At 35.6% G+C, this 11,261-nt stretch overlaps 2 protein-coding genes and 1 long non-coding RNA gene across 3 annotated transcripts; 2 read left to right on the forward strand and 1 right to left on the reverse strand.

Annotated features, from left to right (window-relative positions):
* The first annotated feature begins 976 nt into the window (after positions 1 to 976).
* Positions 977 to 1,399, forward strand: LOC123316952 (myb/SANT-like DNA-binding domain-containing protein 4). Its single transcript, XM_044903274.1, has 2 exons — positions 977 to 1,191; positions 1,247 to 1,399. The coding sequence occupies exons 1-2, from the start codon at positions 1,048 to 1,050 to the stop codon at positions 1,397 to 1,399; spliced, it is 297 nt and encodes a 98-aa protein (XP_044759209.1). The 5' UTR covers positions 977 to 1,047.
* A 47-nt stretch (positions 1,400 to 1,446) lies between these two features.
* LOC123317917 lies at positions 1,447 to 2,389 on the forward strand. The gene is made up of 3 exons (XR_006538217.1): positions 1,447 to 1,845; positions 1,902 to 2,127; positions 2,181 to 2,389. It is a non-coding gene; the product is annotated as an uncharacterized LOC123317917 (long non-coding RNA).
* Positions 2,390 to 2,500: 111 nt separating this feature from the next.
* On the reverse strand, positions 2,501 to 3,636 carry LOC123316954 (putative nuclease HARBI1). Its single transcript, XM_044903278.1, has 2 exons — positions 3,493 to 3,636; positions 2,501 to 3,329 (listed from the first exon to the last, which is right to left on the reverse strand). Exons 1-2 carry the CDS (start codon positions 3,504 to 3,506, stop codon positions 2,501 to 2,503), a joined length of 843 nt encoding a protein of 280 aa, XP_044759213.1. The 5' UTR covers positions 3,507 to 3,636.
* Positions 3,637 to 11,261: the final 7,625 nt, after the last annotated feature.

An 11,261-nucleotide genomic window follows, 5' to 3' on the forward strand; every position in this document is an offset into this window, starting at 1 on the left:
ATTTATAACTTTAAGTTCCTTAAATAATTTATATCTATCTATGAGGTATCTTCCTCTTCTTCAAAAGCCTATTTTTATTGATTATTTGAGTTTGAATTGAAATGCTTTGACCTATTTCAAAAATTCAAATTTCATCACTGTAATTCAACATATTTGCATAATAACTATAAATAAGATTCAGTCTAGTTCTTCTAGTTCTTCCTAACCAGTAATCTCGAAGAAATGCCGAATTGTCTCTGACAGAACTCAAAATATGTTATCTATGCAGAACAGCCTACGCGACAAAAATTCTATGTCCAGGTAACTCTTAGTTAACTCATGAAATTTTCGGGGTTAATGGCCGGTTTCATAATAAACCACTAAAGTGCTCTTTAGTTGAAGTACTCTTTAAGCTAAAGTCTACTTTAAAAAACTAGTCAATTTCATAATGAAACTTAAAGCTGTCTTTAGGCAAAATGTTGTATGTTGGTATTACTGAATGTGATTCATTTGACCTAAAATTGAGAGTAGCGCCTAAGATGTCTAAAACACTGGTGTGTGCACTTGTCACTTTTTGCAAGCATCAACATTTCAGAAAATCGGGGATATGGGATCAGTTTCGTGGCGGCGCCACCATGTCAATTGCTTCGTTTTATCCTTGTTCTATCAAAGGAAGTCCAAGATACTCTCTCGTTTTATTTTGTTTTGCGTTGATATCGAATATCGATCAACGAGTGCAAAATATGAACTGGCCCATTTTGTCAGCTGTTAAGGAATATTTGTGATTTACAGTTCAATTTTCGTTGTAAAAACAAATTTGTCAACATTTCAACACTACCGAATAAGGGTTCAAAGGAGTATTTACTAAACAGCGCTACCTACAGTGGGAAAAACGAAACTGGTCCGATATCCCCACGAAATTAAAAACAATATCGAATCAGTAAATACACCAGAGTTTTAGACATCTTAGTAGCGCCATATTTAACCTCTATTTTCCTTCCGACATTGTTTGTGTTTACGTTATAAGTGTCTCAGTTATAACTATTCTCCTATTTTGAAAAATTGAAGATGATGGAAATAAATCAAAATGGTAAAAGAGTTCGCTCTTCAAATTTTTCTAAAGAAGAGGAACTCTTGCTGGCAAATGAAGTGCTCAAGTACAAAAATATAATCGAATGCAAGACAATAAATAAAACTTCGAACGTTGAAAAAGTAAGAATTAAATATCCTATATAAAATCGAATTTGAGCAATAATTTTTCTTTCAGGAAGAAGCATGGAAGAAAGTCGAAGATGGCTTCAATGCTAAAAATTTCCACTACAGAAGTTTACAGCAGTTGAAGGCCAAATTCGACAATTTGAAAACAGGTGGCTCAGCAAAAGAGCTATTTATATGGGACTGGTGGAGGCCCTTCTGTTAAAGTTGTAGACCCTATAACGGAAATTATATTAGATATAATTAATTTCAAAACTGTTGTGGGCTTTCCAGCCCTAACAGACAGTGACGCAGCAATATGCGATCCAATATGGGTAAAGCATCCCTTAATAATGACATTACTTATTTGTAATGCCATTACTTGCTTTGTTCGCAGAATTTCAGATCATCATAACTTTCAAAATCTTACACAAATGTTTTTATTTTCATTACTTGTATAGGTACATATGTTATGGACAGGATTAAATTTGACCACAAATTCTTCATCAATGAGTCCAACTCAATCATTTGAGGCCATTTTTGATCAATATGGAAGAATCCGTTGGGCATTAGAGTGGCACTCAGTTCAAAATTTTAATTTCTATATAATTTACATTTCAGATACCAATTTCAGATAAGGAGGAGAATCAATTGCTGGATTCAAAAGACATAGTAATTTGTACATAACTTCAATAATTCCTGCTTTATATATTCACATGTTATTTCAGAACCATACAGAGGAAATCAAAATTCTAAGCGATGTATGCATTAAGCATGCTTCCTCACATGTAAGGATAACATGGGCCTGAAAATATATATCACCACGTCTATGAGGGATAATGAGTTGTAAGTATGTAATATTGAAGTAACAAATATGCATGATATTTTCAGGATGAACAAATAACAGAAAACACAAGTAATGCCACCTATAAATCCCCTTCTCCCGATATAGTGGTAAGCTGAATATTCTTGATTTTATGCATACCTAACAAATTTTTTTCTACAAGTTGAATGAGCCAGAAGGAAGAAACTGGACTTCATATACACCGAAAAATTTGAGAGCGAAAACCTGATCAAAATTAAAGAAAGGTAAGATTAACCCTAACAGGAATGAGGAGAGTGCTCGGGAAAAATATTACAATAAAAAGTTGGAACTTCTCATCGAGGCAGAGGAAAGGGCAAAAGAAGAACATCGGCGCAAGTTAATTGCATTAGATTTGGATATTGAAATAAAAAAAAAAAGAATTAAATAAAGCTAATCTTTGAACAGTTTATTTTTATTCAACATTTATTATTTATTTTAATATTATAATCTAGCAAAATGCTGTCAAATGAGTAAATTTCTCACATATTCCCCATTAACTGCATTTGCAAAAAGCTGTGGATTATCTTCCAACTCCTCTTCTTCAAAATTTTCAATAGTAAATATGTCATTCATATCGATGGCTATATTTTGCAGCACTGCAGTTGCAACTATAATCAGTCGTATTCTGTCTAATTGCAGCCTCGTCCCAAATTTCAGAACTGGAAACCTACGTTTCCATACTCCATACTGTCTTTCCACAGTATTCCTGGTTCTAATGATCGATTCATCGTATAAATTTTCAGCAGGTGTTCTTGGTTGCTGCAGTTTTGTCATGAGGTATTTTTTCAATGCATATCCACTGTCACCAATTAAAATGTAAGAACCAAATGCATTGTTTTCAAAATTATATTTCAGCAATGAATTGTTGAAAATAGTTTGATCATGTACTGATCCAGGCCACCTACACACAATATTTCTAATTTTTAATTTGGCATCACTTACGGTTTGCACATTCAATGCAAAAAACGATTTTCTGCATCGAAAAATTTCTGCATCATTACCACCTGGTGAATCTCTTCTGATGAGTGTGCAGTCGATAGCTCCAATCACTCGGGGGAAAGAAGCAATCTTATAAAAGTTTTCGGCTATTTCTTCCATTTCGGCTTCTGTTTCAGGCATTTTTATATATTTTTGGCTCCTGGAGGCTATTGCTCTAGATACCCTTTCAACAATTCTACTGGCAGATGCTTCTGAAACACCCATAAAGTCTGCTACGGTAATTAACATATTACCAGTAGCATAAAATCGAAGCGTTAGCAGAAGTTGTTGTATTGGTGTAATACAGCCGCCCCTGGAAGAAATTTTCCTAACTAGTGGGTAAAGTGATATTTTAGGCATACTTTTGGAAAATTATTTCTTCCAAAGCCTTTTTTTTTTCATTCATTCCAGTTTCTAACGTACCACTTTCCCGAACTATGCGAGGGTAAGTAACATATTCTTCATTTTGTACGTACCTATTTGTAGGCATCTTTATAGCATCCTCTATTTCTTGCAGTAAATGCAAAACAGTTTCTTTCTTCAAGCGAAATCTGTCGAAGAAATCGATATCATCATATTTTTGTAGATCTACTCGTTTGCGATGAACTTTTTTTCGTCTGATAGATCGAACCTCTTGATCAGATGAATCTGAACTAGTAGTCTCAAAATTTTCCATCTTTTTATTTAATTCTGGTGTATTTTGAATATAGCTTTATTCAGATATGTGAAGAATTATCAATACGAAATGAAATAATTCAAATTTCAAATGAGCGGAAGCACAGATTATATCGAATCATAATATATTCTATGACTTAAAGTATACTTTAGCTGCTAAAGTGACGGAATCCGGTCTTTGAATTTAAAGCGGCTTTAGGAAGCTGAAATCTATTATGAAATCAAGATGTCGAGCTACAGGAATCTTTAGAGTTAAAGGGACTTTAAAATTGATTATGAAACCGGCAGTAAGTCAAGTTAACTTTAGGTCAAAGGATAAACCACACTTTGTGAAACAGAATTTTTGATTTAACCACTGGTCACTACATAACTTAGGGTTAACCATATATTGTGAAACTGGGCCTTAGTTATTTCTTCAAACTTCAGATTGTCCCAGTTACTGGAATTTATGGTTAATGTATCTTCCTCTCTATCCCATATAGTAAACCAAGTACATTAGTAGTACTGTCGACTCTATCAGAGGGGTAAAAAGAACTATTATGCTCCCACCCTCGCAAATCAAATTTAGCTTTACTCATTATATCTTTAGCTTTCGTAATGAAATTCAAAAGTTCCTCCTCACTATCTACACTGGTTACACAGTTATCAACGTTTATTCATGTATTCATGAGTTTTTCTATAACATAACATGAAAACGCCATTTGTCTCTCACAGAATTTTCCAATTCTTTCTGTTGATGGTATTGAATTACAGCACCTAAAAGAAATGGGGTACTTATTACTCCAAACACTACTCGACGATGCCTGAACACACATAAGTTACCATCAGGTTCCTTCCACAAAAATATTAAATAATCCCGATCAGACTCACTCAAACTTATCTAAAGAAATGCCTTTTTAATATCAGCAACAACACCGTATCTTCTAAATCTGAAACGGAATAGAATTGAAGAAATCTGCTCAATTAAATTCATGCCCTTTTCCAAACAACTATTTTTGAATAGTTGTTTCTTTGGAAGGACTGTGTTTCTCATGCGCAGAAGCATCAAAAACTGGTCGAACTGGAGTAGTACTATTCATCTTCAATACTGGTCTGTGAGGTAAATAATGACCACTAATACCAGTTTCCGCGTGGAAAACTTTTTCAATGATACCTTCAGACAACCAATCTTTGAACACATCATCATACTTTGAGTAACACCCATCTTTCATCAGCTTACTAATTGTAAAATTGAGTCTACGAACAGCCAATTTGTAATTTGATGGAAGCGGTGGATGTCCTTCGATCCATAGAAGATGAACAACATATCTACCATCAGATTCAACTGCTACAGTTTCTTTAAAATGCCTCAATGCTGCGTGCTCCATCTCCTCTCTAGATTTTGATTCAACTGGATCCCTGATACCTAAAATATCCAAATCCCATAAATCCTTGATTTTCAAATCATCTACAAGCATTGTACTATACATAACATTACCAGTTGAAGTTTGATCGAAATTTGAAACATTATTTTTTCCCATCAGAGTCCAACCCAAAAACGTTTCAACTGCTGTAATTCCTAAAGGTACCTGAATAATTTTACCTGTCAATAATTTACCAGCAACATCTGCCCCTATTAAAATTTCTACTGCAACGTTTATTGTTTTTATAAATTTTATTCATATATTTTTCTTTTCATAAAATGTTTCAGTCGACAATGGAATTGTGAAGCACCCTTTCTCATTTTGATTTTCGGCTGACTCGTATTCTTGTTCAATTCTTCTCGGTCCAATATTGAATATATTTCCATTTTCCGCCCTTCAAATATAGGCAGTCAACAAAACTTCTCTTATCCGTTTTCACTAAACAAAAAAACTTGTCCCATATTCCATCTGCGTGAAACTAATGAAGTGAATTTAATTCTAAGATAGTATTTATCGAGTATAGAAGATATCAACTGTTTCCGATTAAGATTTTCTCTTCGACCTGTTGTGTTGGATAATTTGGAAAATTGTTGAATCAATTGGATTTTGCTGATTTTATTTTATATTTTTTGAAAATCAAGTAAAATCTCCGTCTTGTACGAGATAAATCGACATACTTCGATAGAACACTCTAGAAAAGCCGCCTTCCATCTTAGGTAACGAATAATTCATTATTTTTCATTTGCCTTCATTAGAGTTTATTGCAGGCTTCTTTTGATAAGCATACAATTTGGCGTGTTGGCTTGTGCAAACTGTTTCCTGAGACCTATAGGCACCCCCATACGAGGTGTTGGAACAACTTTTCTGGTTGGAAGCGGGAAGAAGTCAATCTTCCTAATCATCTACGGGATCTCTTTCTCTGGATGAGTACCATCTTTCACTTTCCTTATATAATTTCACAATCTGAACTATTTTGTTGGACATTTTAGCTAAAATAATAAAAAATAATCATATTGGACATATATATTTATTGATTGGGAAATCTGAATATTCATATAGTTATTTATCTTGTCTTGACATAATTATAATACACCTTTCTATAATTTTGAACATTTTTAGAAAATATTTTGATCACTGTGAAGATATTTGTACATGAACGCCGGCATTTATATATTCCATCCATTCACTTGTGGTGCACCTAATTGAAACTCATTCATAGGTATATCTGAATTCAACTTCAAAATCATAACACTTTTCTCTTCAGAATCTTTCATTAAATTTGGTAGTTTTGGGAACTATAATAGAAAAATAGGAATTGTTAATTGTATATTAAAATTTCTATTAAAACTATCTGGCGCCCCCCCTATTTTTGTTTGAGTTGATTATTTCAGACCATCGTGAAAAACTAAAGAAATCCACCCCTTCTTCACTAGAGCTAAGCCGCGAGCACCATACCCTCATTTTGTGTTACGATTTGAGTTCATTTCTCTTGAGCAGAAAAAAAACGTAACATAAATAATTGGCGCCCAACGTGGGGCCCCCTTCTCTCTTGTTCTGAATGTATGGTCCAAAATTTCATTTGATAATTGCTTTTGATTTTCATTTCATAAGATTTTGCAACTGATTCAAAATTGCCTTCAAATTTGTTTGAACATTTGATCATTCCATCCTGTGATTTATTTACTTCGCCTTTAACATTTCTCATTGTTAGCATTTGTTTGAATTTCTTATCGCTTCCGTTGAGAACGAGTTTTTTTGTACTCGTGATAATTCTATATTCGGTGATCTCTTGGTTTGCATACACTACACGCCAATAAGATAGGTTCCAATTCTTATAATATTTTGGATTTTTTCTCTACAGGTCCTTTTTTTCGGTTTATTGATTAATTTGTTGGGTTTACCTGGATTGTAGGAAATTTGGCCCAATTGTTCGGAGAAATATTTCCTTTTTTTTCATTAGAATTGCATAGTTATTCGTTATGGATTCACAGTGGGAGTGTAACAGGCTTTCGAAAGATTAATTGGAGTATGAGCTGAAAATAAGAGGTTTCGAAGATGTTGGTACGGTGGATAAAATGCGAAGTTGTCCTAGGAATGTTTTGAAGTTGGAACGGTCAGGTCAGTCGTTAACTTACCCTGCTTATAGTTTGAATTGTAGCGAAGAGTTTATTATTGTAGGGGATAAAATGAAAGAAATAGTTTCTTTGATTGAAAATTTCGAAGGTGATGATAAGAGTAATTCATATAAGAAAATTTCATCAGAAGTAGCTCACGTTGTTAAAAGAATAGATAGAAACAATCCAACCGAGTCTGATGAAATTAAACTTAGAAGTAAGCTCCTATCACAAGCATTAGCATTGATGCCTAAGTTGAAATGTCGTATCAGAGATTTTAAACGTCAGCATGCAAGCATGATAGATCCAAGTATTTTCAAGATTAACTTGGAAGATTATGAATCTTCTGAAGAAGAACTTGAGGATGTTGATGTCCATAATTATACTCCTAAGGATAAAACGTCAAGACAAAACGATTTCGGTGTTTCTCATTCAAAAGCTATACCTGTTACTAAATGGAACCTTCAGTTCTCCGGAGACAGTAAAGATATTTCGGTTTTAGCTTTTCTTGAACGCGTAGACGAGTTGTCGGTTTCTAGGCACGTGGGTAAACAAGAACTTTTTGAGTCAGCTTCTGATCTTTTTCGTGGCTCAGCATTAACCTGGTTCAGAGCAGATAAAAAGAAATTTAATAGTTGGAATGACGTTGGTATTGCTTTGAAGAAACAGTTGCTTCCACACGACTACGACGATCGGTTATTTGAAGAGATAAAGAAACGCACACAGAGAAAAAATGAAAATATCGGGATTTATGTAGCTTGTATGACAACTCTATTTTCACGTTTATCTTATAAAGTTCCCGAATCTGTACAGCTCCGATTGATTTTGAAGAATATACTTCCTTTCTTTCAACTTCATCTTGGATTGATTGAGGTAGATTCTTTAGACCATCTCATTGAGCTTTGTCCAAAGTTGGAAATGAAAAAGCACTCTGTTGAAAATTTCTCTAAACCGGTACGTCGGAGATCTGACCTTGAACCAGATTTGGCATATGTTGAGACATCATCGTCGTCTAGTCAGACAGGCTTACAAGTTTCATCGGTGACATGCTGGAATTGCAAGAAGCTCGGTCATACTTCTCGTGCTTGTAAAGCTCCCAAAAGTAAACATTGTTATAAATGCGGCTGTCCTGGGGTTACTATTCGTGACTGCAAAACTTGTTCGCGTATTTCTACGATTTCGGAAAACAATTGAGGGGCTCTCCCGAGGGTAGACGGTTGAACCCCACCGACAATTTTGCTTCTACCAAAGGACATAATGACTTCAATCAGAACGCTTGTAGCTCTTCTATAAGGGCAGAACAAAAAGTACTTCTAGATTTTATAATTTCGCACTCAGGTCATGATGAGAGACCTTATCTTAGAGTTAAAATCTTCGGTAAGGAATTTCTTGGTTTGTTAAATTCAGGTGCTACAAGGACGATTATGGGGAAAGATAGTTGGGATCTACTGAAACCACTTGGAATATCTCTGAATGTGCAGGACGCACCTGATTGTAGTGTGGCAAACGGGAATGTTTATAAAAGTTTGGGGTCTGTTTGTGATCCCATAGAACTTATGGGTAAAATCAAACTTGTGAACGTTCTGATTGTTCCCTCGCTCAAGCATTCACTGATACTGGGATTGGATTTCTGGAAAACTATGGAAATTATGCCAAACTTGAATCGGGATTGTTGGGAGTTTTACTGTGATGAAATAAACGCACAGGAAAAGGCACAAAATCAGCTTTCGGATAGCTATGATTTAACGGATCAACAGCGTGATACTTTTGATAAATTCATAGAAGAAAAATTTGAATTGCAAGGTGATCGTTTGGGATGCACGCATCTCACAGAATTTGAGATACAAACTGATTCTCCGCCTATAAAACAAAGGTATTATCCGGTATCACATGGAGTTCAGCAACATATTGATTCTGAACTTTAGAAAATGTTGGATTTGGGTATCATTGAGGAATCTCGTAGTCCTTGGGCTTCACCAATATTGTTAGTCCGAAAAAAAGAAGGTGGATATCGATTTTGCTTGGATTATCGTAAATTGAATAAAGTTACCAAACCAGATGCCTACCCCCTACATTATGTTTCTGTGATTTTGGACAACCTCAAGGGAGCTAAGTATCTTTCATCTATCGATATTAAGTCGGCTTACTGTCAAATTCCTATGAAGGAATCTTCCAAGGAATATACAGCCTTCACTATTCCCAACAGAGGATTGTACCATTTCAAACGCCTTCCGTTTGGGTTGAGGAATGCTCCTGCCGCTTGGCAGAGATTGATAGATAAGGTAATTGGTCCTGATTTGGAACCATATACATTTGTATATCTCGATGATATAATTATAATCTCCGACACTTTTGAAAAGCATATGGAAATCCTCGAAAAGATATTTTCGAGGCTGGGCTCACGGTGAATAAAGAAACATGTAAGTTCTGTACTTCAGAACTTCGATATTTGGGATTTGTTGTGGACAAATTCGGTCTCAGGGTTGATCCTGAAAAGGTAGAAGCCATTTTAAAGATTCCTCGGCCTTCAGGTGTTGAGGATGTTCGATCATTCATAGGCATGGCTTCCTGGTATAGGAGGTTCATTCCGGACTTTTCTGCCCTCATAAATCCTCTCTGTCAGCTTCTACGTGAAAATTCCAATTGGAATTGGACACCAGAATGTGAAGCCTCCTTTAATTCAGTCAAGGAACATCTTATTAGCGCCCCGTTATTGCAATGTCCTGATTTCAATTTGCCTTTTATTGTGCAGACCAATGCAAGCAACTACGGTCTCGGTGCTGTTCTCTCCCAGGAATCGGATCAAGGGGAAAGAGTCATTTGTTACCTTAGCAGGTCACTAAATAAGCAGGAACGTGCTTATTCAACAACGGAAAAAGAACTCTTATGTGTGGTGTGGGCATTGGAAAAGCTCAGACCTTACTTAGAAGGTACGTCATTTACGGTTATAACGGACCATCATTCATTGATTTGGTTACATAACTTAAAAGAACCGAATGGAAGGCTGTGCAGATGGGCTGTCCGCTTGCAGCAGTTTGATTTTAAGATAGTTCATCGTAAGGGTAAGGAACATGTAGTTCCAGACCTCCTTTCTCGTTCTGTTCCAGTGGTAGATAGTATTGCTCCTGTTGAGAATGATTTCGGTTTTAATGTCAATTCAGTAAAAGTTAAGTGGTATTTATCCATGCGAAATAAAGTTCTCGATAGTCCTTTACATTACCCACAGTGGAGAGTTGAAAATAATAAATTATTCAAGTATGTTATGCGTGACTTTTCTGCTTTGTCTGGTGATGAGTGCAATTGGAAACTTGTTGTTCCTAAGGAAAATCGTTCTTTTCTCATTCATACCATTCATTCCACTCCGACAAGTGGCCATCCAGGTGTTTTCAAAACATATAAGAAAATTTGCGAAAGGTACTTCTGGCCTGAAATGCAATCTGACGTAAGTAAGTACGTGAAGAAATGTACGGTATGTATGGGGCATAAATCAGTTCAAAAAGCTTCCGCAGGCTTATTGGGTAGTCGATCAGTTGTAACAAGATCCTTCCAGATGCTCAGTATTGATTTAATGGGACCTCTTCCGCGTTCTACGAAAGGGTACAGTTTCATATTTGTCATCTCTGATTATTTCTCTAAGTTTGTCTTAACCTTTCCCTTAAGGTCAGCAAACGCATTGAAGATCTGTCAACATTTGGAAAACGATGTGTTCCTCTTATTTGGTGTACCGAAATATCTGATAGCAGATAATGGCACTCAATTCAAAGGTAAACATTTTACCGACCTTTGCAATGAATATAAGTTAAAAACACTGTTCAACGCTCTTTATCACCCCCAACATAATCATGCAGAGAGAGAGAAAAGGGTTGTTAAGACTACTCTATTTTGTTATGTGCAAGAAAACCATAGGAAGTGGGATGTTTTCCTATCGGCTGCAAGTTGTGCTATTCGCGAAGTCACCGGATTCACTCCATACTTCATAAATTTTGGTCGTGAACATGCCATTAGTGGGGATCTTCATGATATCACAGTAGCGAATAGAACTATAAATATAGT

The sequence above is a fragment of the Coccinella septempunctata genome, chromosome 7, assembly GCF_907165205.1.
Source record: "Coccinella septempunctata chromosome 7, icCocSept1.1, whole genome shotgun sequence".
Classification (NCBI taxonomy): Eukaryota; Metazoa; Arthropoda; class Insecta; order Coleoptera; family Coccinellidae; genus Coccinella; species Coccinella septempunctata.